The sequence below is a fragment of the Gossypium hirsutum genome, chromosome D05 (assembly GCF_007990345.1).
Source record: "Gossypium hirsutum isolate 1008001.06 chromosome D05, Gossypium_hirsutum_v2.1, whole genome shotgun sequence".
NCBI lineage: Eukaryota > Viridiplantae > Streptophyta > Magnoliopsida > Malvales > Malvaceae > Gossypium > Gossypium hirsutum.
The window spans coordinates 27,600,621-27,626,552 of record NC_053441.1 but is presented as its reverse complement, the minus strand read 5'-3'; the positions used below and the strand labels follow the sequence as shown (position 1 = coordinate 27,626,552).

The following is a 25,932-nucleotide window of genomic DNA, read 5'->3' as shown; positions in this document are numbered from 1 at the left end:
AGTTTTGGATTGAAGTAATGATGCTTAGAAAAGGCATGGAGACAGATACACACCAAATCATTTTGCTCTACTTATAATTTCATTTTCATTTTTTCACCATGACTAAAATTGATGTTGACATAAATTTATTTATTTTTCATATATTCCATGTGATTCCGGTGATCCCATTTGTTCATATAAGATATAGTTTAAATATCTGTACAAGTTACACGTGCAAAATTCTTTTATCATAATTTAACTTTTAATTCATTTAAATTCTTTATTAAAATGTCTAATTTGAATCAGGACCTTCAGATTTAAAGGGCACAGCATGATGTGTGGATACATGTAATCCAAGAAAAGAAAGAAGCATCTTCTCCTAAACAAGCACAACGAAAGGGACACGTCAGGGCTGACCTTTCATCTCCGCTTTTTTTCACTAAAACTCCAATATTTTATTTCCTTTCTTACAAAATTGGGTGAACAAAATGACAACGCTTTCAATTGTTTATTTTCGGAATTAATAATAATTAAATTATTATTTTTATTTGAGACTATTATTTAGATAAAATTTTTAGATATTTTTATACTTTAATGTTTTCAATTTGTAATTCCGATAACGTAATTAAGTCAAACCTTGCTAGCAATAGCGAAGTCCCCCAATCCTTTGGTTAACTTTTAGCAGGAGTCACGGGAAACAAATAGAGAGAGATGGTCGGGTCCTTCACATGTGTGGCTAGCGGGACCCACTCCTATCGGCCCATTGAAGTCGGTGACTCGTGTCAACCACACGACGAAAGTGGCACGTGATGCCCACTAACCCCAAATCACTTGGATACTTCCCATACCCTCCCCACTTGCTTTTGTTTGCGTTATTGGGCATCACAAATCAAAAATTGGATTCTCAGCCGGCACGTCATCGGCGCGTGATCGTAGACTACAAATACAAACGACGCGATGGAGGTATGGGAAAGGCAGACTTTTTCTTTTTTATTGAATCTGCCCGTCAATGGACCACTTCATCCACTTTCACTTTCAACTCACTTACTTTTTCTCATTTTCTTTCGGTTCTTAAATGTGCATATCACACCCTAATTTTGACGCAGATAATCAATCTGGACTATTTCCCCCCAAAAGATGTAGATTCAAATAATATTAATTAAGTCTTTGACCCCTTAATCTTCTGCTTAAAAATGTTATTTATATTTAAAAGTTAAAATTACATTTTATTCTCTATTTAAAATATTAACAATTTAATTATTATACATTAGATCAAATAGTAAACACTTTTTTTGTTAAAAATTTCATTAATTTCTACTATTAAAAATTATTTTATGTACCTCAATATGAGTTACACATTGCATCTTTACTCATTTACTCATTTTTTTAGTAAAGGAAGCAAAATGTAATCTAACTCCTAATACAAAAATCTCTATGAATCATTTACCTAATCTTTTATAATCTCGTATTTAGATTAATTATTTGTAATTCGTAAGTTGAATGCTTAATAAATTATCAAAAATTCAAGTTTCATTCTAATGACCTATGATTCTTTTCGAGTTTATAATGTAATATGCTTTTATATTTTTGTATTAATAATCCAATTGATGGTTGAATTTGCTAGATTATCGGTTTTTGATTCAATCAGTTTAACTATTGGTCTGATAATAATAAAATAAAAATAAAAAAATCACAAAGTTTAAAAAATATAAAATTAATTCTACAAATTCAACCTCTAATTTTTTTTAATTTTTTATTTAATTAGTTACAAGCAAGCAATCCGCTCATAGATCGATTCAGCTGTTATATCCAAAATCAATACATCTCCCTATCTAATTCAATTTAAATAATATTTGACTTTATTTACACGAAATTTTACGTATTAAATCTACATTACATTATATCAACTAAATCTTTGATTTCAAGCAATGGAATGGTTACACTTATAATCTATTTGATTTAAGGTTATGCAAATATGCATATACAAATTAAGGAGCATGAAAATAAACACCAATTATAGTGTTGAAAAAGAGATGATTGAATGAAAGCATAAGGAGGGAATGGATGCAGCAGGTGCTTTAGCTTTATACTTTACTTAGTTTTCATTCATGTAACCTTCCATATTTAGTGAAGGGATGCCTTATATATTTTTTCTATTTATTTATTTGTGGGCGGTGTGTTGGGTAGGGTGGGATTTGCAAGGAACATTGTTTCGATTTGTGGAGGCTATTTCAACCAACCATATGTTTTAAGCCAAATCATGCTTTAAAACAATTCCCTTTATATATATATATTACAACAGCTAGTATATATAATATCTGTCCCCAATTATTTGAGATGCTTTAATCGGAAATTTACAACCATTGTTTAAAAGGACAAGTAAGCAATGAAGGTTCATTGTTGTGGGGGTTGTTTGCTACGTAAAGAATGAGAGAGAAAGGAAATAGAGAACAAAAAGAAAAGAAAAAAAGGAAAAAGATAATCATATTTGCCTGCCATCACATTTTCATCTTTGCATTATTCATTTATATAAATTTTTACATTTATAAAATTTGATCGGAACGATACAGTCATCTCTCTATAATAGTCTTATTTGCCTCTTAAAATTTTGCCCGTTATATATCTTTAACATCATATTTTTATAGAGAGATAATTGTTACTTTTATGCGTATTTTATTTTACATTTTTCACATAATTAATTATGAAGTTTATAAATCTAATAAGGTCAGTTAATTAGCATGAGTTATCTATATTTTCAAAAAAAAAAAGTACGAGTTATCAAATTAAATTAATGAATTAATATATATGGTTATAATGTTCCATAGTAAAATTATTAATCAGAGAATGTAATAATTTATTGGATTGATATCTTCAATTCCACTTGTTAAATATTATTTTCATTTAATAAAATATTATTAATAGATTTTTTATATGAAATTTAAACATTTTATTGAAAAATATTTTAATTAATATCATTTTTATTTAATAAAGTATAATTAATAGGCTTACTTCTATAAAAAAGTTAATAATTTCACTTAAAATTTTATACAATATGTTGTTATAAAAAAACTAATTTAATAAAGAATGTATTTCATAACTATAAATATTGCTGTTATAAGTGAAAATTTGTTATAAAAGATTAAAATAAAACATAAAAAATCAATTCTATTATAAATTTGACCGTTATAACAAAATATTGCTCAAAACATAATGAAGGCATTTTCTAGTTAGCTACGTTCAATGTATCTCATAATTAAAGTCTTCAAGGTCGAATTTGTTTTGTTTTTTTCCCCTTATATGGTATTAGAGATTTAATGCTCTCGATTGATTTGTTGTATTCTTCTACTCTTTCCTTCCTTAGTCTCTCCATCTACCATACTTGGTGTCACTATCTCCTACAACCCAAAAAGAAAATGGCCACAATCAACCTCGTTCTCATCCTTTGATTCACAGCACCAATGTACCAAACAACACTTTAATCTCTCTCAATGCTTCTGCCCAGTCTCCACTTACACCAATGAAAAAAACTATGTTAGGTTTAGGCACTTGCATAATCTTTTATATGATTTATAAGTTAATAATAAATTGACGTGTGGGTTTATAACACCATTATCGAAAACCAAACATAATAAAAAAAAATTCAGTCTCTATACTATACGTAATAAGAAGTGAAATGCAGATAACTTAGATAGCTCAATAGTAGAAGCACGACAAGTATTTCAAAACATTTCTAATGAAGCTACCAAGAGGGGTCGATTTGTAAGCTTGTTTCGTGAGTGGACGAGGACCTTTTTAGAAAGATTGAGTTTAATTATGTAGAAAGTATAAAATTAAGACGTTAAAGAGGAAACGGAATTTAGTATAGGTGTTGATATTTATCTACATGTAACTAAACACTTGAGTCTAAAATTGATAAAGTACACTGAGTTAGTTCATTTTAGTATTTTTCATTAGGTTTTATCTAGGTTAATCATAAAACTTTTCGATATGTTATCACAATAAAAATTCTCATAAAATAAAAATTCTAAAATATACTTTTACGAATAAAAATTACATATATTATGACATCTAGAGTATTGGAACTTGGATTTTATGATTTATTATAAGTGTTATAGAATTCAATTCCAAACATATTATTGAGAGAGGCTTGATAAATGCATTGAATTTAAATTTGAGAGGTTGAGTTTAAGAAATGCTTTTAATGATTTAATAGTCTTGATTCGAGTAATCTATATTAAGATAGACTTGATGAAATTATTTATGTAAGTGTGGTGAACTAGTCATCTTCTATGAAATACATTGGGTAGATTTTCTAGAGCATTTACCTATACCCTGAGGTGCATTGGTTAAACTTGTTGATCTATTGCGGAACATCAATTGGATATGAGATTAGTCGTGTGTCAAGTGTTAACCCCTATCTTAAAAATTTCAAGATTCGTTCACTTGTTGAAGAGAAGAATCACTCATTTCACTACGTACTAGTTCAAATCCACAAAATACTAATGCTTAATCGGCTAATTTCGTTGTTGCTCTTCTCATGTTTACACAAAATTTTCAATTCTTTTGCATTAGTGAGAGAATGTCGGTAATACAAAATGAGTAATCCCACATTATGTGAAATTTAAACATTGTATTGAAAAAATATTTTAATTAATATCATTTTTATTTAATAAAGTATAATTAATAGGCTTACTTATATAAATAGTTAAAATTTTACTTAAAATTTTATACAACATGTTGTTATAAAAAACTAATTTAATAAAGAATTAATGTACTTCATAACTATAGATGTTTATAAGTGAAATTTTGTTATAAAAGATTAAAATAAAACACAAAAAATCGATTCTATTAGAAATTTTACCGTTATAGCGAAATATTATTATACTAAGTGACTATTACAAAAAGGGCTAATTATTCTATGATTTATTAGTCTTCATCTTAGTTAAAGAATTTTCCTAAAAAACTTATAAATTTATACTAATATTTATATAAATTTAAGGATATTCAAGGTCGAATTTGTTTTTTTTTTCTTATATGGTGTTAGAGATTTAATGCTCTCATGACTGATTTGTTTTATTCTTCTTTTCTTTTCTTCCTTAATCTCTCCATCTACCATACTTTGTGTCACTGTCTCGTACAACCCAAAAGGAAAATGGCCACAATCAACCTCGTTCTCATCCTTTGATTCACAGCGCCAAATTACCGAACAACACTTTAATCTCTCTCAATACTTCTGCCCAGTCTCCACTTACATCAATGAAAAAAAACTATGTTAGGTTCAGGCACTTGCATGATCTTTTATATGATTATATATATTAATAATAAACTGATGCTTGGGTTTAGCAATATGGTTGTACCCGTCAGATGCAAAGTTTTTAATTGTTTAGTCATTTTTATTGTATTGGCTGATTATTTTTTTAGTATATATTTAACAGTTAAAAGTCTTTTATATTGAACAAATATTTATAGACTAGAGATCTTCTATCAATCTCTTGGTATTTTCTTAACTCCTTATCAAAGCTCAAACACGCAAATTTTTAAATGAATTTAGCATGTTTATCATATCGACATAAAACATATATATAATTAACGGTTAGAGATCTTTCATACAAAACAAATATTTAAACATTTTTAATTTACTCAAAACTTAAAGTGCATCATTTAGATGAATAAAACATAAAATACGATAATAGAATTATGTAAATATATATCATATAAATTATACATGTAAAGCTTAATTTTATGATAGCATACATAGATCCTTTCTCATATGTGTATGTGAATAAGGAAAGATCCACTTACACTAGTATAGAACTATGTTAATTTACATGTTTATATTAACTTTATATATATATATATATTAAGAGAATGATTGTTAGCTCAACAAATATAATTGTAAAAATCAAGTACGTAAAATTTTAAATCAATCTGATATCTTTATCACATTGGTTAAAAATATTATTTTTTAATATACATTTAATAGTTAAGAGTATTTTATATTGAATAATTTTTTAAATATTTTTAATTTACTCAAAACATTTTGCATATAGTTTATGGGAATAGTGTATGGAATGCATCATTTTAAATAAATAAATATTTATAAAAGTTATACAAGTTTGTGTAAAGCTTAAGTTTACACTAAATTGAATTTTTTTTTAAATTTATCTATTTGAATTTTTTGTATAATTCTGGGACTAAATTGAATTTTCATTTTCATTTAGAGACTGAATTGAACTAATATAAAAGTAAAAAGTAAAAAAAAAATTGTTGGTACTTGTCGATTTTTGCTACAAATTGTGTTGCCATTTTTTAAAATTTGAATTAAGCTGCTTGCTACCATTTACTACTTGTTTTGAGGTTAGTTTATGTAATTGATTTGATATGACCATTGGTTCTGTCATTGAAAGTTTTTTTTTGGGGGGTAAGTTAGTAATTAGAGTTAGTTTTAGGACCAATTTGAGTTGGTATAAATTATAGATTTGTTGGTTTAATATATTGGATTAACAATTTAAATTAATATATTAGTTTTAATTTTTAATGGTTTAAATTATTTCATTTGGTCATTAACTTGTGAGAAAGTTTAATTGGTTTGTGGTAGTTAATTATTATTAGATGATTAGTTGTTTGTTTATTCATTAATTTTATTTAGGCCAAATTACAATGCAAGACATCCTAAAATAGCGATTTTTCTGTTTTTGTTACTCTAATTTTTTTATCAATTTAGTCATTCTAATTAATATAATTGCTTGAATTGGTCACTGTTGTTAAAATTTCTACTAATCCATAATTAGATTGTTGGCGTGACTTTTTTTTTACTTTTGACTAAAGTTAGGGACCTCTCTATTAGTAGTCCAAAACATTTTTTTTGGTTTATATTTGCAATATAGAGATTCCAATGGTGACATCATCAACATTTGAATTCTCTTTAAGAGGAGAGAATCCAACGAGGATGACTACGAACCACAATCATGACCCCACCTTTTTCGATGAGTCCACTTGTCAACATAACACCATTATACTAGTACCAACACCATCATCGAAAACCAAACATAAAAATAAAAAATAAAAAAAATACAATATCTATACTATACATGATAAGGAGTGAAATGCGGATAACTTAGATAGCTCAATAGTAGAAGCACGACAAGTATTTCAAAACATTTTTAATGAAGCTAGCAAGAGGGGTCGATTTGTAAGCTTGTTTCGTACTGAGTGGACGAGGACCTTTTTAGAAAGATTGAGTTTAATTATGTAGAAAGTATAAAGGGGAAATGGAATTTAGGATAGGTGTTGATATTTCTCTACATGTAACTCAACACCCAAATCTAAAATTGATAAAGTACATCGAGTTAGTTCATTTTAGAATTTTTTCTTAGGTTAATCATAAGACTATTTTTCTTTTAAGTTTTATCTAGGTTAATCATAAAACATTTTGACATGTCATCACAATAAACATAATAATTTTCATAAAATAAAAATTCTAAAATATACTTTTACGAATAAAAATTACATATATTATGACATCTAGAGTCTTGGAACTTAGATTTTATGATTTATTATAAGTGTTATAGAATTCAATTCCAAACATATTATTGAGAGCAACTTGATAAATTCATTGAATTTAAATTTTAGGGGATGAGTTTAGTAAATGTTTTTAGTGATTCTATAGTCTTGATTCAGACAATCTATATTAAGATAGATTTGATGAAATCATCTACGTAAGTGTGAAGAACTAGTCATCTTTTATGAAATACATTAGGCAATCTTTCTAGAACACTTGCCAACACCCTGAGGTGTATTGGTTAAAACTTGTTGATCTATCGCAAAACCTGAATTGCATTTGAGATTAGTCTTGTGCCATGAGTTAACTTCTATATTAAAAAGTTCAAAATTCATTCACTTGTTAAATAGAAGAATCACTCATTTCATTATGTACTAGTTTAAATCAACAAGATACTAGTGCTTAAGCTGCTAATTTCGTTGTTGCTCTTCTCACGTTTTACCTTTTCTCATGTACGTTTACAAAAAAATTCAATTTTTTTTCATTAGTGGGAGAATGTTGGTAATGCAAAGTGGATAATCCCATATTGGTTGAAAAAAGCTATTAAAAATTTAACTTTAATCGTTAAAGATACATGATTTGGTTAATGTATCTACTTTAAAATGTTTCAAACATTAAAAATACATTATTTTGATAAAAATACTTAAAATACTTAATACATATTAACATTCACTTTGGTGAATGCAGTTGGGGTACATCTTTTAAAGTTAGGTATAGAAATATAAAACTTTACTTTATCTGATGTAAATAGATCGTTTTGTAGTGAGAATAGAATTGACACATCACATAGGAGCTGACCAGCTACCAACGATTCATATGGTTCGTAAGGTTGATTTGATGTCATGATCGGCATCAATGCAGAGTTATATATACATATAATTCAACGAGCGACAAATTAGTTTAGCAGAGAAAAGATAAATGGCACAATGCATGGCAGCCAACCAGCAAGCAAGGATTGTTTAGGTGAGTGGCTTGATTTGATAGCATGATCCACGTCAATGCAGAGTTACATTATAATTCAATGAATGAAGGTTAGAATTCTGGGACATCATCATTGATCTTGGGAAATGAACATTTGTCTTTCGGACGAAAGCATCACCTCTTTGCCTAAAATTAGGTTCATCAAAATGTGTTTTAAGGACTTTGGGTGGCCGACACTACACATACAACAGTTCAACCCAAAAGAAAGGTTGCTTCGTGAATAAAATCGTTTTTGACTCGAGCAATTATCAGAATAATGTATGGGTTAGAGATTGTATGACTCGAATCTCATCACTTGTTGAAAAAATAAAAATAGTGATAAAATAAAGAAATTTATGGGACGAGTAGATTGAATTGATTTCGAGTTGGATCGATTGCTATTTAATCAATTTAAGTTTTAAAAATTTTGAATTATTTCTGATCATATCTTGTTATTTTTGATACAATGTCTAAAAATTACCTATAACTCCTCAATCCTTAAATAGAAGATAATATGCTTCAGCACACTCAAATCCATATTTTTCTGCATTGACAAAAATCTCTATACCGACCGAATTAAGACTCAATCAGAAACTTAGATTTAATACTTAGATTAGCATCAATTTTGATTCTAAATTAACTAGGATTTACATTTGAGTTATTTGGGTTTATACAATTTAAATTCAATAAAATTAAATACAAAAAATAAGGTAAAAGACATTTATCAAGGTTTAGTGTAAAATATATTTACCCTAAAATTTGAAAAACATTCACTTACCCTCTTCAAGTTTAAACAAAATACCATAAACTGTCTTAATATTTGTTTATTAAGAGTGTGTTAAATGGGAGTGTAATTACTGTAAAATTATTAACATAGTAATACACCCTCATGCCATTACTAGAAATTCTAATTCCCAAAACATATTTGACTAATTATAAATTATTCTAGTATTAATCTATATTTGTTTGGAATATGTTGAGGAATAGAGTAATAGATTGGTGGAGAAAGGAATCGGTATATCGACAAGCTGTTGTAGATGTGGGGCAGTAAAAGATATAAACCATGTTTTTATATGCTGTTATAAATCAGTGGATGTTGGGCAAAATGTAGGGGTACATGTTGTAATTATAACTCTGTAGGAGAATTGATCCTGACATCTCTTGCTAGTTAGGATGGTATTTTCATAGAAAATGTCTTCACTTATTTATATGGAGCATCTAGTTCCATAGGAATCTACTGTGTTGGCGACAAAAGGATTTTCCAGCAGCTCATATGGTTTCTTGCAGGATAGGGAAAATGGGTGAATACCAGTACATTTATAGAAGCTATCCCCTCTTTCTCTTTCACTCTCTCTTCATGTTTGCATTATTATTGGAGACTGATGAAATCTTAATGAGTAGTTAGGTAAGTACAATATGATAATGTAATTTTTTTAGAATGTAGAATGGCATTGTATTGAACACCAAAAGATGAAAACAAGGAAAGGGCGTGGTTGGGCTTACTATTGCAGTCAACTAAAGAGGCTGTAAGGGTAATAAAAAGTGGACTGCGAAGTAGAAACATCAGAAGATAAGCACTACCATTAATTAACACGAAAGCAGAGAGATAAGATTGGCACCTGAATTTGCCTCCTCCTAGGCCTGCACCGCAATACCCACTTTACTATTAACATATCGAACTCATGCCGACTTTAATATTTTCCTCTATATTTTAAATATTCAAGTTCAATTTGATATCCATTTTTGGACTGATGGACTTGGGGTTTGTTTTTTGGGTTGTTTTTATTTTTGATATTATATATGTTCGTTTTATAATTATTATTTTTCAAGTTTAAACTTATGTTTTTTTTATTAGTTATTTATATTTAAAGCTATGCGTATTTATATTCAAATAAATAATATATGTTAATTAGTTTAATTTAAACCAATAATCTCGTGAATATGCTTTTTAACATATAATTCAACAATTCAGGAGTGATGTTTGTGAATAATAAACCAACAATAAACATATATATCTTATTTTTTGGATATAGAATAATTAAATAAAAATATTATAAATATAATAAGCACACAAATAATTATATGATAATGAAGCAATAAACAAGTTTGAAAAAAATTTATTCAATGTTGAGTTCGTTTATAAACAACCTTTAAAATACTGTTTATCTTTATTGATTTAACTTGGTTAATGATAAAGTTTTTAGGTGATACATGTTATTCTTTTTCAAAATTAAATGTCAAAAAGGTTACCACAATTATTTTTTTAAATATAATTACTTAATTAAGAAGTTTAACAAACAACCATACGTTTATGGTTGGAAATAGAAATAATTTATTCAAATTCATTTGTAATTTATTAAATTTTAAACTTATACATGATTTATAATTTGATATTTAATTATATACATTAACTTTAATTTTATATAATTCTATACATGAAATTTTGATTTGATCCAATTCTTGTAAACTGTTAGCACAATTATTGATATAACATCATTTTATGTTTATATATTACATAAATAAATAATTATATTTATCCAATATTGATGTATTTATTTATTTAAATGTGTATGATTAAAGTATATATTTAAACCACAATTAAAGTTTTACGTGTATAATTACACCAAATTAAAATTCATGTATATAATTACACATTAAATCAAAGTTTATATATAATTTTTAGATTTATCCCATACTTAAATAACTTAAAACATAATAATAATAATAATAATAATAACTTAAAACTTTGATATGCATAAATTAATAATACAATAATTAAAAAGAAAAAATATAAAGAGTGTAAAAAATAACAGAATTCTGTAAAACTAATAGTTTTTCATTAGTACAAGTGAAACTCTTCTCCTGTATTTGCTTGTGAGTGTGAATGTGTAAAAAAAAACTATATAAGAAGGTAAACAAATTAAAGCAACAAACATTATTGTTTCATTATAAATAGAAAATTACAAGCACTAATTGTCTGATGGCTACAAACTTCTATCATGCCGACAATTAGTGAACTACACTGACTATTTATTCTACTGAAAAGCATAGCAGCTGAGCCATTTCCTCTAACCATTATTAAGCTAGGCAAGAAAATGACGGTCTTCACATTCCTAAGTAAATGAGTGAATAAAATTCATCCATCAACCTAAAGAAGCATCGACACCCTATGGCAACTCAAATGGAACGTTACGTCAGTGTAACTAACTTTCGATTTCAGTTTGACAAAGTGCAGCTAACTATGCAAGAGATTGGATTTCATTCTATGTTGTTACGACTCTCCGTTTCTTGAAATACCTGTGTTCGACACCCGTTTGGGATGTGCATATTCGAACATCGGTATAGAGATATAACAATTCAAGGACCTTCTAAATACATGAAAAAACGTTGAAAATTTTAAACATACCTGTGTTGGATACATACCTGTATCCGACACTCATATCCGAGTAACATGGTTTCATTTAATATCCTGTGTTGGGTCTTTCATTCCAAACGCATCGGCTATACTGAAGGTTAGGCTGCTTCTCAATGATCTGCTCCTTCCCATACCCCCATCACCCGTTCTCATCATTGCAGCAAACTCCCCATAGTCTATTCGCCCATCCTGCAATTTTATATAATCATAAGAACACCTCCGAATAAGAAATTGCAATTTTGATGTTTTATCCCTACATGCTTACGTATCTAGCTAGAATGAACAGAAACTTTAATGCTAAACTGTACTCTACAAGTAATACATTCATCTTTTCCAATATAAATATACTCGTACACGTTCATCTCAGTGATAACATCGATGTGACCATGATGATGATATGTGAAAACCATGTCTATATAACTTCTAGAATGGAGAATGTGAAAGAATAACTTCAAGTTTGAATGTCCAATTGGCCTGATATACTTACATTATCTTGGTCAATTTCTTTGATCATCTCATCCAGATGCACATCACCTAGACCAAACTCTTTGCAAGCTTGTTGAAGTTCATCAATGGTGATATAACCACTACCATCTTTGTCAAAAAAGGAGAAAGCAGCAACTAAGTTTTCCTCTCTCTCGATCTTATTTATGTGCAGTGTAGCAGCAAGGAATTCACCATAGTCAATTGTTCCACTGTTATCAATATCAGCCTGCCAAAATACCCAAGGCAATAATAACTGAAATTGTGAGACTCGACCATGTTGTAATAGTGGAGAGTACCAAACTTAGATTATGGCACAAACATTAAATTCAATAACTCAAAAAGGTGTATTTACAGCTTCCATTAAAGCCTTGATTTCCGTTTCTGTAAGTTCAGATCCCACTTTCTTTAAACCATCTTTGAGTTCCTGAAATGTAATCGTCCCACTGTTGTCTGTATCAATCATTTTGAACAACTCTTTCAAGCCACCAATTTCTTCCTCAGAGAGTCTCTCTGCTATGACCTGCAAAAGAATTTATTTTCCATCATAAAAGATGTGTGAAACATATTTAAATATTAAGAAGGAATAGTATTTGCCAGAGTGACCCAAACAACCAAGACAGAAAATTAAGTCTTGTGGCTGCTTTCTTTCATGCATATGCCTGTTTTGTCAAACAACACAAAGATGGCAACTGGAAGTTGTATTCATTGTACGAATATGAAGGGATAAACTTTGAGAAATAAACTATTTTTCTACAATCATGAATTATAGCAGAACAATGTAACCGAAAAGGAAAACAAAATTTTTTGAGTAAAAACAGAGTTACAATAGTTTTGGCTTCTTTCCATCCCAAGCTGCAGTCCATGCCCCTTATAGTTCTCAGGAAACTACTTGCTAGCAGATTTACTTCTTAGGGTGAAAGGATGGTATGAGGTAGTATTTTATCACAAGCCCCGGATGAAGTTAATATGCATCAAAGTTTAAGAGATTAGAATCCTGACTTCTACTCCAAACAACTAATGCTAAAAATGATGTCCACCATCGAGGCTAAGACAAGTTAAATTCCAGACTCCAGCCTCCACCCAACTAATCCCAAGCTAAGCTAGCCAACACCAAAAGTTTGTTTTGCTGGAGAAACAAAAATGAAGAATGGACGTTGCATTCTATTATGCAGCTGACCACAGACCCAGAATCATTGTAACAACAAAAAATATGAATGGATGAACTTGTTACTTGTGTGATAAGCTACTTTTTTTTATACCACCATGATTTATAACATTACTGAAAATGGAAATAAATTCCGCTACTGATAGCGTTGCTTCTTCCCTATCTCTAGCCCTCCCTTTGTGTGAGTTGTTGGCATGAACAGCTCCTTTTGTTTTCTCTTTTTGTTTCTTTTTCTTCCCCTTGCTTGGTGGGTGCTGATGGTTTGAAGCTTGTTATTTTAAGAAGAATGTCCGCTACACATATATCAAGCTCAAGAAGATTTTCAGGAATAGGAAATTTAAGATCGCACCACCACAATTCAGCAACAACCAATTTTAGCAAAAAGAGATGCCCACTACAGGGGCTATCATTTCAGTATGATAGCTTCCTAACAATATTTCAACATTATGGACAACATAAATGCCTCTGCCTAGAAACCTTTCAAAGCCCAGACCCCTAAACTCCGTCTGACTAAGCCCTCTTTAGCCAAAACTGGATTTTGATTCACCGCAAACAATTTCGCGTAAAACAAGCCTGAGACATAAACATGAGAGTCCAACGCAGACACAAAAAATCAACAGTAAAAGTTCAGTGAAAGGGGAAGGGAAAGGAGAAGCTTGTATCTCTACAAAAACTGATAATGCTACCCAAGTGAAGAATTAAAATAAGCAATAGTTGGGTTCCATATCAAATATAAACACCCAACATATTTAAATGCAGAATGCATTGGATCACAGTGCTACACCATGCTAACAAAAGCTGCAAATTATATCTTCCATGATCGAGTGTAAAATGCAGCTGAATCTTATACCTAGATAAACTTCCATTCTTATTCTCTATTTATTATGCCACAAACCTGTGCTTCAGACGTAAAATACATTTTCATAAGACCATACTCATAGTTTACAGTGTAATAGCAAAAACAACATTAATACTCATATGCCAAGAACTGTCATATCTTATTACTCAACTTTGGCATACTATTTTTCTTATCTCTACAAATCTGAATTTTATATCAGATATTACTGATCTCATAAACATTCAGGTTTTTGATGATTTTTATTCTCGTGGCCCAAGACAGGATTCATTCTAATTTTAGATATCACTCATTACTTTCTAAAAGCCACAACACAAATTATGCAATAAAAATCCTTCAGCAAGAAGATGCTAAATTCAGTAAAAAAGATAACTAAATAATGAGTTCACTGTCAGATTCTGGGGAAAATTTTCCTATAACTAGAGATCATTAGTAAGATGAAAAACAGGAAAATCACATACACGCAGAGCCATCTTTTTAAGTTTGTTCATTGCTGAGAACTTCTTCAAACGTGATAATACAGCGGAATCCAGAGGCTTGTCTGGGGCAACTCTGTCATCCACAATCCATGGGTGACCTGATGCATAAATCAACCCACAATTGTGACTTATACACATACAATAAAGATAGGACGCTGTCATTCCCATGTTATAGAAAAGAAATAATAAAATATATCGCATGGTATTCAAATAACTTACATAGAACCTCATAGGCAGTAATTCTTTTCTGTGGGTCCCTTTCAAGCATCTTTCTTAACAGATCTTTTGCACTTTCAGAGATACTAGGCCATGGCTCAGATTCAAAATCAACTTTTCCATGTAAAATCTGTCTGAAGATTCCTGAATCAGTTTCTGCAAGTTGAGAGGGAAGGTAAGTACATTTACGATATGAGAACACAAGAATGGCACTAACCGTTGCAGGGAGTACAGTATTGAAATGAATACCTGCCCAAAATGGCGGAACCCCACTCAACAAGATGTATAGGATAACAGCAGCACTCCATATATCTGCTTCTGGTCCATAATGCTTCAACAAAACCTCTGGCGCAACATAAAAGGGACTCCCAACAACATCACTAAAATACTGTCCTGGAATGAAAAAGGATAAAAAAAAAAGTAAGCCCCATTAACCATGAAAGAAAACATTCACAGAAAAATATAAGGCAAAGCATTAGTGAATGCAAGAGGTGCAATTCAATGCTGATTCCTACAAGCAGAGTTTAGTAATGAAGCACAACACAATAATCTAATGGTGCTAATCTTTACATCAGCAAGGAGTTTTCCGAAAAACATGCTGATCATTGAACCATCTCATTTAATATATTCAATTGAATTAGATATTTAGTGCATTAATTATGGACAAAAACTGAAACCATAAAACCTTCGTAAAAGATGGTCTATGCAAAACAGAACATTTTTCCATTCAAAAGACCAGAACCGAAGTTCCTCACAATTTTTTTTAAATTAATATGAATTTTGGAAAATACACACCAAGCATTACATCCTAAGGGAAATTGATCCTAATGAACAGTACCTGAAGAACATGCAGTGAATCATCACGGTGAAAATTAATTATCCCAAGACTTTCAAAGAATCAATTCAATTTAATACAACATGATTACAATAAAATCAAAAGGAAATCCCAACCATGGAAACAACCAATATCAGATATCAATATCCTACCGCAAGGTGTCGAAGAATGAATAAAATCTTCAACGTCCAATCAGATAATTAAACCAAAATCAGAGAAAACTCTATTCATGGTTCTTACAGAACTACATTAATCATTCAACCAAAAAAAGCACCTTTAATTAAAGAGAATCAAGAGTAACATAGAAACAAAAGAAAACCCAGAAGCAACCTGGTTTATAGAAGACGGACAAGCCAAAATCGGTAGCCTTGAGAACGGCATCGTCAGCGGGAGTATCAAACAAGAAATTCTCAGGTTTGAGATCTCTATGCATAACCCCAAGGGAATGACAAGCCTCAACGACACCAACAATGGTTTTGATAAGCTTAGCAGCCTCTCTTTCACTATAATGACCTTTAGCCACGATCCTATCAAAAAGTTCCCCACCCGCACAAAGCTCCATAACCAAATGAACAAACACGGCATCTTCGTAAGTTCCCTTGATCTGAACCACGAATGGGTTCTCAGACAAATGATGCATGATCTGGATCTCCCTCCAGACGTCATCGTAATCTTCACGGCAGACGAGCTTGCGCTTTGGGATAGATTTGCAAGCGTAACGGATACCAGTAACCTTGTCGGTACATAGGTAGGTGGTGCCAAATTGGCCTTGCCCAAGCTTCTTGCCCAAGAAATAGTGGTCCCTTATTCTCTGTGTTTGGTATGGTAAAACCGTACCTGTGGGCTTTCTTGGTCTCGAGGACGATCCTGCAATTTTCTTATTCATTGCCACAAATATCTCAGATGGGATCTCTCTCTCTCTCTCTCTCTCTCTCTCTCTCTCGCTCGCTTCCACTCTCCTTCAATGGAGACAACGTATTTTTACAATTAGCCGGAAACAAAGCTCAAAGCTTCCCGATTTGGATTTTCTTTTTCCTCCTATTATTACAAATTTTGCATTTTGTGAGTGAAAATAGAAATAGAAAAAGTAAATTTATTAATTTAATATAATAATTGCTATTTTCTTAAAAAAAGAATAATTAAGAAGCTATATTCTGTAAATAGTTTTTTTTAATAAAACTAAAAATCATTATGTTATCCCTTGTAATTTTTTAAAGTAATTTATATCAAATAAATTTATGTCCCTATTTTTATAATTTATATCAGTAGTTTAATTGTCAAAAAATATATATTAATATATTTATAAAGGTAATGGTATAAAATTTTATTCCTAACTTTTTATTACAATGAATATTCATTTTATAATTAAATTATTTATAACATTTTCTCTAAATATATAATATGTTTCTTTAAATTTTTACTAAATTTTAAAAAAGAAATATTATACACATAATTTAGTAGGTCAAAACTATTTTAATTTTGAATTCTAAAACATTTATATTCTTCTTCTTCTTAAGGTTATAAGTGAAGAAAATTTTAAGAGAAATATATTTAATTTATAGCACTGCAATATGATGCTTCTGCTCCAACTCCTGGACCAATGATTTTTTTTATCAAGATGATGTGTTGTGTTTTTTTACAACCATTAGCATACTTAATTGATGTGTTTTATTTTTAAATATCGATAAAAAAATTTATATGTTTAGTATGAAGTTGAGTATTTTGCTCTCAAATCTTTTTTTTTTAAATAATTTACTATTTTGTAATCTGTTCCAATAACATTTAGATCAGTATATACAAAAATTATAATAAATTATGATCTTGATTTTTTTATAAAAAAATATAAGCATGTTGGATCATTTTGCAATCTTCGTTCAACTATTTTATCACATATGTCCAAATTATTTCAATCATTACACATATTGAATAATTTTCAGGGAATTCTTATATGCTTCTAATATTCTAAATTCTTCAAAAATCTTAGTATAGATTTCACTATGTAGTTATACATACAAAATGTTATAATAATAACCATTAAACGCATATCAAGTTTTTCATGGCATGCTAAATTAATAAGATATCTAAAGTTGATTGCATCCGCCACTAAAAAACATTATATCTTTTCATAATCATGGTTACCTGAATTGATCCGAACCGGTCAATTGGACCGGAGAAATACTTTAAATTGATTGAGTCGTGAGCTGATACAACCACCATTCAAATGTCCAAATCAATTACACCGACGACCCGATGACCTAACCGATTCAACCACCATTTCAATTATGAAAATCTTTTTCATAAACAATACTAAAATTTTGTGAAAACCCACTTAATATTTAAGTCATTATTTATATTTTAGAACTTCAAATTTTTTTTCATTTCCCAGACTATTAATTTCCACCCTATTGACTTTATATTTTTAGGTGCTTAGAATTATAGGTTTAAAACCTTTACACTTTGGAATTGAATTTAATTCTATTTAAAATATGGTTTATTTTTCATTTTCACCAATTAATTTTCTGGATTTTCAGCCTCATTTTTTTCATTATTTCAACATTAATATTATAATGCAAAAACATTATCGAAAACTTTTTCATTTTGGTTTCAACTTTTCTTATATTGACATAACTTATCTATCTCTTTATTTAAAAAGAAAATCATTTTCAAGTACTTGAATTCTTTTAAAGTTTTACGAATAGTTATGTTTTAGATCTCTTCAAGAGTATCTATGTCCACTATATAATCATCTTGATTTTGAGTCATTATTTTTCTTTTACATTGATTTTTTTTAACCAATTGATCTATCATGTTAAAAATATCAATAATAGGAGACTCATATCCAATATACATTCATAATCGATTTTGTTTGTTGTGGTGGAGTAATTCGAACATATATTGCACATCTATATTTTAAAAAAATGTGAAATATTTGGCTTCTAACCAAACGTCAAATCTAATATGATTTATAAATTATTGACTTGATACATGCAAGTATTACTCTGTATAAAATATCATAATCTTTTTGTGTATAAGCAAATGGATTTGCAACTATTATTAAAATTGACACACAATGATTATTAAATGTTTGAGATATAAGCTAGCCATCATAGTAAGATGGGTTGTTTAATTGCGTTTTGCTCTTAATCTAATTATTTGAGCAATCAATCTCACAAACAAAAAGTGGCAAGTTGATAACACGCATTTGACTATTTTATAAAAGCATCTATTGAAATCGTATAATATCAAAATATTTTACATAGTGGATAAATAACACATATTCATTTCAAATATGCAATAAGTTCGACATTAACTTTAGTTAATGAAGTTCTAATTTTTTTTTCTTTGAGATTACGCCGCACAAGTGTATTCTTTAAGAAAAAAAATAAAATTTTCTAATTTTCACTTTTAAATCCAACACTTAACATATGATTTTTTTTCATCATTCAACATATAAGAAAAAGATCCTAAAAAGACTTGACAACGTACAACACATCCATGAGTACGAAATAGTTATAAGATCGTTAGATATAAATAAAAATCACTTATTTCAAATATGCAATAAGTTTCTAATCCTCTGAGCTATAGGCCCCACCTCATCTCCACTGGATCTGTTCCAGGAGTATCCTAAAAAAAAGGAATCTTTCCTCTCCCCAGCCATTTTGGGTTAAGAAGATGTGAAAGTGCCTTTCTCTCTATAAGAACAATGCGTTCCGAGGTGTGAAGTAGGAGAGAGGGGATTTCATAATTGGCGTTTTGAATAAGACAACCTTTTCATTTTTCATTTTTATTACTTTTTCATATTGAAAAAGTAATAAGAATAAGAGGTGTTAAGCTTTTTATCATCCTGGCGTCGAGCTATTTTGCCGCAGGACCTCTCCTACAATATCGTCACCGCAGTAGAGTTTAACCACCAAGTTCGGGATGGATTGGTGTTGTTCCTCTACGCCTAGGACACCGTAATATCAAACCATGAACGAAGAAAGGCGTGTGAGAAAAGGAAAAACATATTGGGTAGTGATTATGAGGCCTCAATTCTTGACTGGAGGAGACACCAAAGGTCTCCGCCCTTCCATCCTATGGATAGATAGAGAGGGAGGGCAGAGCTTTTGGTTTTTTTCATGTTGTCAAAGAGTTGAACAATGGATTTTTCGTGTTGTCAAAGAGTTGAACAATGAAAATAGATGGCGAGTGCCTGATAGAATTGATCGGGTCATGTAGGAACAAGGTTCAAGTCTACCGGCTTGTTAGGATGCCTTAGCTGCATACATCACTGCACTTCCACTTGACACCTATCGTAATGATAAACGACTCGTCTCGCCATGACCTTCTCTTGAATTCTTAAAACTTCTATCACTCGATCCCCACAGGGACAGACATCAACTTTAGTTAGTGAAGTTCTATTTTTTTTTTCTTTGAGAGTAAGCTGCACAAGTGTATTCTTTAAGAATTTTTTTCTTCTAATTTTCACCTTTAAATCCAACACTTAACATATGATTTTTTTTCATCATTCAGCATATAAGAAAAAGTTCCTAAAAAGACTTGACAACATACAACACATCCATGAGTACGAAATAGTTATAAGATCGTTAGATATGAATAAAAATCACTTTTTTGTCAACCAGAAAAAATGATGAAGAAATACTTGATCTAGAAGTATCATATCTTAGTGCTATATGAGCATCATTATATCTTGTTAATAACACGCGACCTGATGTAAAATTTGTTATAAATTTGCTAATAAGATTTTATGCTTCTCCAAGACAAAAACAATAGAAATGGGGCTAAACACATATTTCCCTAAAGTTTTCCCTCATGCACAATCGTTTGCAGAATGGTGATGTAGATGATCAATAGAATTGTTTAAGCAATAATTTAATAGATAAGTTCACCAAAACATTACCTACTTCAACATTTGAAAAACTGATAAGAGATTGACATGTATTAACTTAGAGATCTTAAGTGATGTTACAACAAACGAGTGTAATTATGTGCTATACTCTTTTTCCTTTTGACTAAGCTTTCGTTCTGGTAAATTTTTAATAAGGCAACATGTTATACGTTAAAAGTATGTACTTTTTTCTTTACAAAGAAATCTTTTTTGGATTTTTATCTTAACAAAGTTTTAATGAAATTTATTATTCATCAATGGACATGTAAAAGGAGTGTTATAAATATCTTATTATAAGTAGATATCTATTAAGGTAAATGCTCTGATATACCATATGATGAAGATTCTAATGTATTTTAATATTATAACTCTAATGTCTATTGAGATTTTGTATCATACATACTTATCATATTTATAAAAATAAAATTTGGGAAAACATTATAAATATTTTTGAGTTAATGTAGCTTTTGACATTTGAACTTGACAACTAGATCTACTTTGATATATGTATCTTTTTTTGCTCCAGTTTGATACCTAAATTTGGTAACTAAGTCCACTTGACATTTGAACTTGAATTTCATAAAAGCTAGATGATACAGAATTGTAAGATTAAACTACATCATCACTTAAAAATTAAAAAATATATATAATTAAAAAATATATAATTTTAAAGTTTCAGATAAGCTATCACACTTTTATAAAATACAAATTAGAAATGATTAGTTATTAATAAAATTATTATTTAAATTTAATTATAGCATATGCAAATCTAATCATATTTATCTATTTTCTTTTTGAAAAAAAATAATCCAAAGGGTATGTTAGACATTAGACAATAAAAATGGATAGGATAAGTCTATTCTGCTATAGAGGTGAATGCTTAGTTCTTGCTTTTGCAGTGGGCTAATCTCATCTGCATTACTCAATACCAATGGCGTCTTCTGCTACCTTTAGTACTTTGGTTCTCTCTTCTTCTTTCGCCACTCAATGCAACGTTTCAAATCGTCACCACCAAAGTTGTTTTCTTTCTTCTCCTCCCAAAATTCCCATTTTCTCTATCCCTAAACCCGTTTCTTTGAAGCTCACTTCTCTCCTCTCCAAAACACCCACATTTTTTACAATCCCCAAATCTTCTGAATCCGACGCTGCCGTTGTCGATGTTGAACCTGATAACGTCGAGCCCGAACCAGAACCCGAAGCAGCACCAGAACCGGAACCGGAACCGGAACCAGCTTCGGTTGTTGAGGCTTCCAAGGAAGAACCCAAAAGGGAAGAGATTTTTGCTGTTGTTATGGTGAGTTATGGCTTTGAGTTTAGAATTTATATGCGATTTTGGCATTTTTAAGTGCTATTAGTGTAGTTTAGCTACTACCCTGAATGTATTTTTGGTTTTAATGTATAATTCGTGTTTATGTCTAACAAAATTTTGTTGCCTGCTATGTGTTCGATTAATTTACTTTGGTTTTGTTTTAGATTGGGGGTCGCCAATACATTGTTTTCCCTGGAAGATATCTCTACACCCAGAGACTGAAAGGTGCAAATGTCAACGATAAGGTTGGTGATTCAGATTTTTTACGTTTTCTCAGATCCTCTTGTGAAATTTTATTTGCTTCAGGAACTGTTATCTTTGTTGAAGTATTTGAATTCCTTGCACGGTCAAGCATGGTTAAAACAAGCTTGCAGTCGTGATGTGGTTTGTAATGTTGTACTTTTGCTTGCATTTTTTAATTACATGGCATACATGGTTATGCATAATCTTCCGGTCACAATTTGGAGAGGGGAGAAAGGCAAACAGCCAAAAGTTGTACCAAATAATTGGAATATACTTTGGCTTCCATTATCATGGAGAGGTCGTGAAATGGCAATGGTATTATCTTTCTTGGTGGTTTTAGCTTTTGCATACAAATTTTGTTCGGTATTGTAGTCATTCAATATTTCCGAAGTGATTGCTGGATAGTGTATTCTGTCTACTGGTGTATCTCCTACAAGATTAAGCTCTTGTTATTTGGCATGCATTTGAATAGACTAGAGCTGGCCCTTGACCATTTATTTGGCCGTGCTTTCCTTTTCCAAGCACTTATCTTTGGTGGAGACTTAACAGTATTTCTCCCATTTTTTTTCTTCCTTGCTAGCTTTGGGCATTGTTTTTTTTTTTTTCTTGAAGAAAGCTTTGGGCATCAATATCAAACATAGTGGAATGCATTTAGCTGATACATTTGTTCTAGGAACTGCAGTGTTGTTTGCTGGAACAAAGAATTGATTGATTGCCTATTGCTTCATTCATCTATGACATGAAAATATTGGATATTTAGTTTTCTTTGTTTGCACAGATTACTGTGATGGAAGGTACAGAGCTAGTTTTAGGCATTTGGGTTTTGTCGATCAAGATTGTTATCATACGTGAATTGCCAAGAAGGACCAGCAATCTGTAGATCTAAAGAGCATAATGAAGTCTTTGCTTGTTACATTGAAAAAACCCCAGATGTATGTGAGAGCATACCTGAAAGTTTTGATAATAATAATCTAAATGACATATCTCTGATATAGTAGTGCTCTACAGACTACATATATGAGAAAAGAAAGAAGAGAACACATTAGTATCGCTTTCCCACCAAGCACAAACTTAATAGTGTAAAGCTAAAGATTATATGCAACATGGACTTAGCTCATGTGGTATGAAGGTTAGGCGTTAGAATAGAGTTGTTAGGTTGAACTCTAATCCTATGTTCTTTGTGAATTACCATCTTTGTAACACTTCAAATAGACGAGAAAAAAGTTTAGTCCTTGTTTTGGTATGACTATTGCTGCACTTCTCTCACGTTCTTAAGTTAGTGTTAGAACTATACTGTGATTTGAAGTGTAAACACTTTCTGTTATGATTTGAGAAACAAAGACAATGCTTTTTTCTCCCTACTACTAATGTGCTCCCATTTCAGCCTTTGGTGGGCTTTTTCTAAATTTATGAGCTTTTATAGTCCGAGTAATTTTATTGCCCTCCCTTTCAAATAGTTCCCTTACTGATATTGAATCAGTTTAAATTTATGTTTGAAGTATTAGGAACTTAAATGAGATGCCTATTGTGGACACAGGGACCTTCCTGAGTACCTAAAATTTAAGAGCTTTGTGTACTTGATATGTTTCCTGGAAAACTGTTGCTTTCGTTAATCTTTGTAATGGCCGTAGATGGTGTTGCCTGGCTGTGATAACATGTGTATCTGTTCCATCACTAGACTTGTGTGAACTTTTTATTCCAGAGTATAGTCATTTCATTGCCTGTCAACTTTCAATTTCAAATTTTGTTGTCTACTTCCTTAAAAGATCAAATTGATTTTGTTTCACAGATTGTTCTAAACAAGGTATTACTTGTGGGAACAAAAACAACTACATATATCGGAAAACCTGTGGTAACTAATGCTGCTGTACATGCTGTTGTTGAGGAGCAGGTATATTACCTCCTGATATTTTGCATTTACCCTTTTTTATCATATTGGAAAACCCATGTATTTTCTTTTTACTTGCAGGGACTAAACCCAAAAGTAGTTGTCTTCAAATATAAGAAGAAGAAAAATTATCGGAGAAATATTGGACATCGACAGGTATGACTTTTTGGCTTAAAAATTGATTGGTGAACTAGCTACTGAATATTATGATTCTGATTTCTACAGAAATATAATTTTTGATGGTGATTAAGTTGTTTGGTATGTCAAATAAATATGTTATTATGTATTATTATTATTCTATTTACCTATTTATTTGCCATCTGCTGCATTCGGAGAAGCAGCGAAATAAGATTAATTCTGTCATCTAGTTATCTAGTTCAACTCCACCAAACCGAAGCCTTCTTTCTTCACATGAGCTGTTGTCTCTTCTGGTCCTGGGACCTCTTCCTAAACTTGGTTTCCTGTCATTTGCTCATATCTTTTTGGAGCCATGAATTACTAGGCTGACGAATTTAGTTCTTATCATCTGTTTTCTCAATTTAACTAAACCAAAACTACTGCCCTCCTATCCTCCTCTCCATCTTTTGTTCCCTCTTCTGGCTTGATGCCACTTCCTGAAGCTGTCTTCATGCAATTTGCCGCTTGCACCCAGCTCGTGGAGCCACAGACTTCGAACTGGTTGCCAGCATAGCTGCTGAGTCCATGCAACATAGTCCTGGATATTTTTACTTTCTTGATATTGACATTTCTTTCTCATAGGTGCTAAATATATAACCTCACCATTTTTTTATCTGTATATGTTCCAAAAATGCTCAGCAGTTCGAGCTATGCTAAAAGAATATTTTTAGATGTTTTTCTTTGACCTCATAATTATGTGAAGCTTTTGATGATTTTCTGTTGCAGCCAAATACTCGGATAAGGATAACAGGCATCACAGGCTACCAAGACTATCCGGCTGTCACACTCGAGTCCTAAGATTCCTTGTGGAGGATTGGATGATAAGGAGCCTTAACTTATGAATGTATCATGGAGTTCCTTTCCTCCTCTTCATTTTGTATGTATTTGGAGTTGGCTTGAAGATTGATATAACTCTAACAAATCAGCATTAATTGTCAAAATGATTATTTTATGAAATTTTGATTACCAACCATTTATTTCTTTTCCTGAGTTTGCAACTGCCATACTAAAGTTCAAATATATATTGAAGGAAATGCAAAGACTGCACGTCTTAAAAGTAAGGCTGGTTTGGTAAGTGGAACTATTTTCTGAGCAGGTTCGGTTGCCTTCTTTTGGATTCCTATTATTATATTGAATTTGATTTTGAGTAGACTACACTCAAGTTATCTAATAAGTTTATGATTTGGTCACCTAAAATTTATAAAATCATTATTGAATTATTCAAAAGTTTTTATTTAAGTTACTGAATTGTTAAGTTTAAAATAAAAAATTTGGCTAGCGAGTTTTAAGTAGCGAGTTTTATCTAATGGTCAATGATGGAGATTGGAAAAAAATGTTATTTCTATTTTGATTCTTAAATTTATGATGTTCAAAGCTGTTTTATAAAAAAAATAATTTGAATTGTATAAGAGAAGTGGAATGGGAGCTTTGGTGCAAGTGATGTGAAGAGAAAATGTCATATAGCAGTGATTTTA

General features: G+C 30.6%; 2 protein-coding genes across 4 annotated transcripts; one reads left to right on the top strand and one right to left on the bottom strand.

Moving 5' to 3' along the window:
* Positions 1-11,420: 11,420 nt before the first annotated feature.
* Positions 11,421-17,028, bottom strand: LOC107904878 (calcium-dependent protein kinase 11). 3 transcript variants are annotated; one of them, XR_001686375.2, is made up of 8 exons: positions 16,283-16,995; positions 15,367-15,510; positions 15,121-15,273; positions 14,884-14,999; positions 12,754-12,921; positions 12,403-12,627; positions 11,907-12,104; positions 11,421-11,797 (listed from the first exon to the last, which is right to left on the bottom strand). XR_001686375.2 is itself a non-coding variant. In XM_016831387.2 (7 exons), the coding sequence occupies exons 1-7, from the start codon at positions 16,836-16,838 to the stop codon at positions 11,958-11,960; spliced, it is 1,509 nt and encodes a 502-aa protein (XP_016686876.2). In that variant the 5' UTR covers positions 16,839-17,028; the 3' UTR covers positions 11,421-11,957. The 3 variants fall into 3 exon arrangements, 2 of the variants coding, with proteins under 2 accessions (XP_016686876.2, XP_016686877.2); XM_016831387.2 differs by having other exon boundaries at positions 11,421-12,104; positions 16,283-17,028; XM_016831388.2 differs by having other exon boundaries at positions 11,421-12,104; positions 15,367-15,505; positions 16,283-16,993.
* Positions 17,029-21,646: 4,618 nt separating this feature from the next.
* Positions 21,647-25,430, top strand: LOC107904880 (50S ribosomal protein L21, chloroplastic). Its single transcript, XM_016831389.2, has 5 exons — positions 21,647-22,134; positions 22,314-22,394; positions 24,182-24,283; positions 24,362-24,436; positions 25,184-25,430. Exons 1-5 carry the CDS (start codon positions 21,772-21,774, stop codon positions 25,253-25,255), a joined length of 693 nt encoding a protein of 230 aa, XP_016686878.1. The 5' UTR covers positions 21,647-21,771; the 3' UTR covers positions 25,256-25,430.
* The last annotated feature ends 502 nt before the right edge of the window (positions 25,431-25,932 follow it).

Coding starts and splice junctions, on each gene's coding strand:
- LOC107904878 (XM_016831387.2), bottom strand. CDS start 16,838: ATGAATAAGAAAATTGCAGGATCGTCCTCGAGACCAAGAAAGCCCACA. Junction 15,000..15,120: donor TACTGCCTATGAGGTTCTAT/GTAAGTTATTTG, acceptor TTTATGCATCAG/GTCACCCATGGATTGTGGAT. Junction 12,628..12,753: donor TCAAGGCTTTAATGGAAGCT/GTAAATACACCT, acceptor GTATTTTGGCAG/GCTGATATTGATAACAGTGG.
- LOC107904880 (XM_016831389.2), top strand. CDS start 21,772: ATGGCGTCTTCTGCTACCTTTAGTACTTTGGTTCTCTCTTCTTCTTTC. Junction 22,135..22,313: donor AGATTTTTGCTGTTGTTATG/GTGAGTTATGGC, acceptor GTTTTGTTTTAG/ATTGGGGGTCGCCAATACAT. Junction 22,395..24,181: donor GTGCAAATGTCAACGATAAG/GTTGGTGATTCA, acceptor TTTGTTTCACAG/ATTGTTCTAAACAAGGTATT.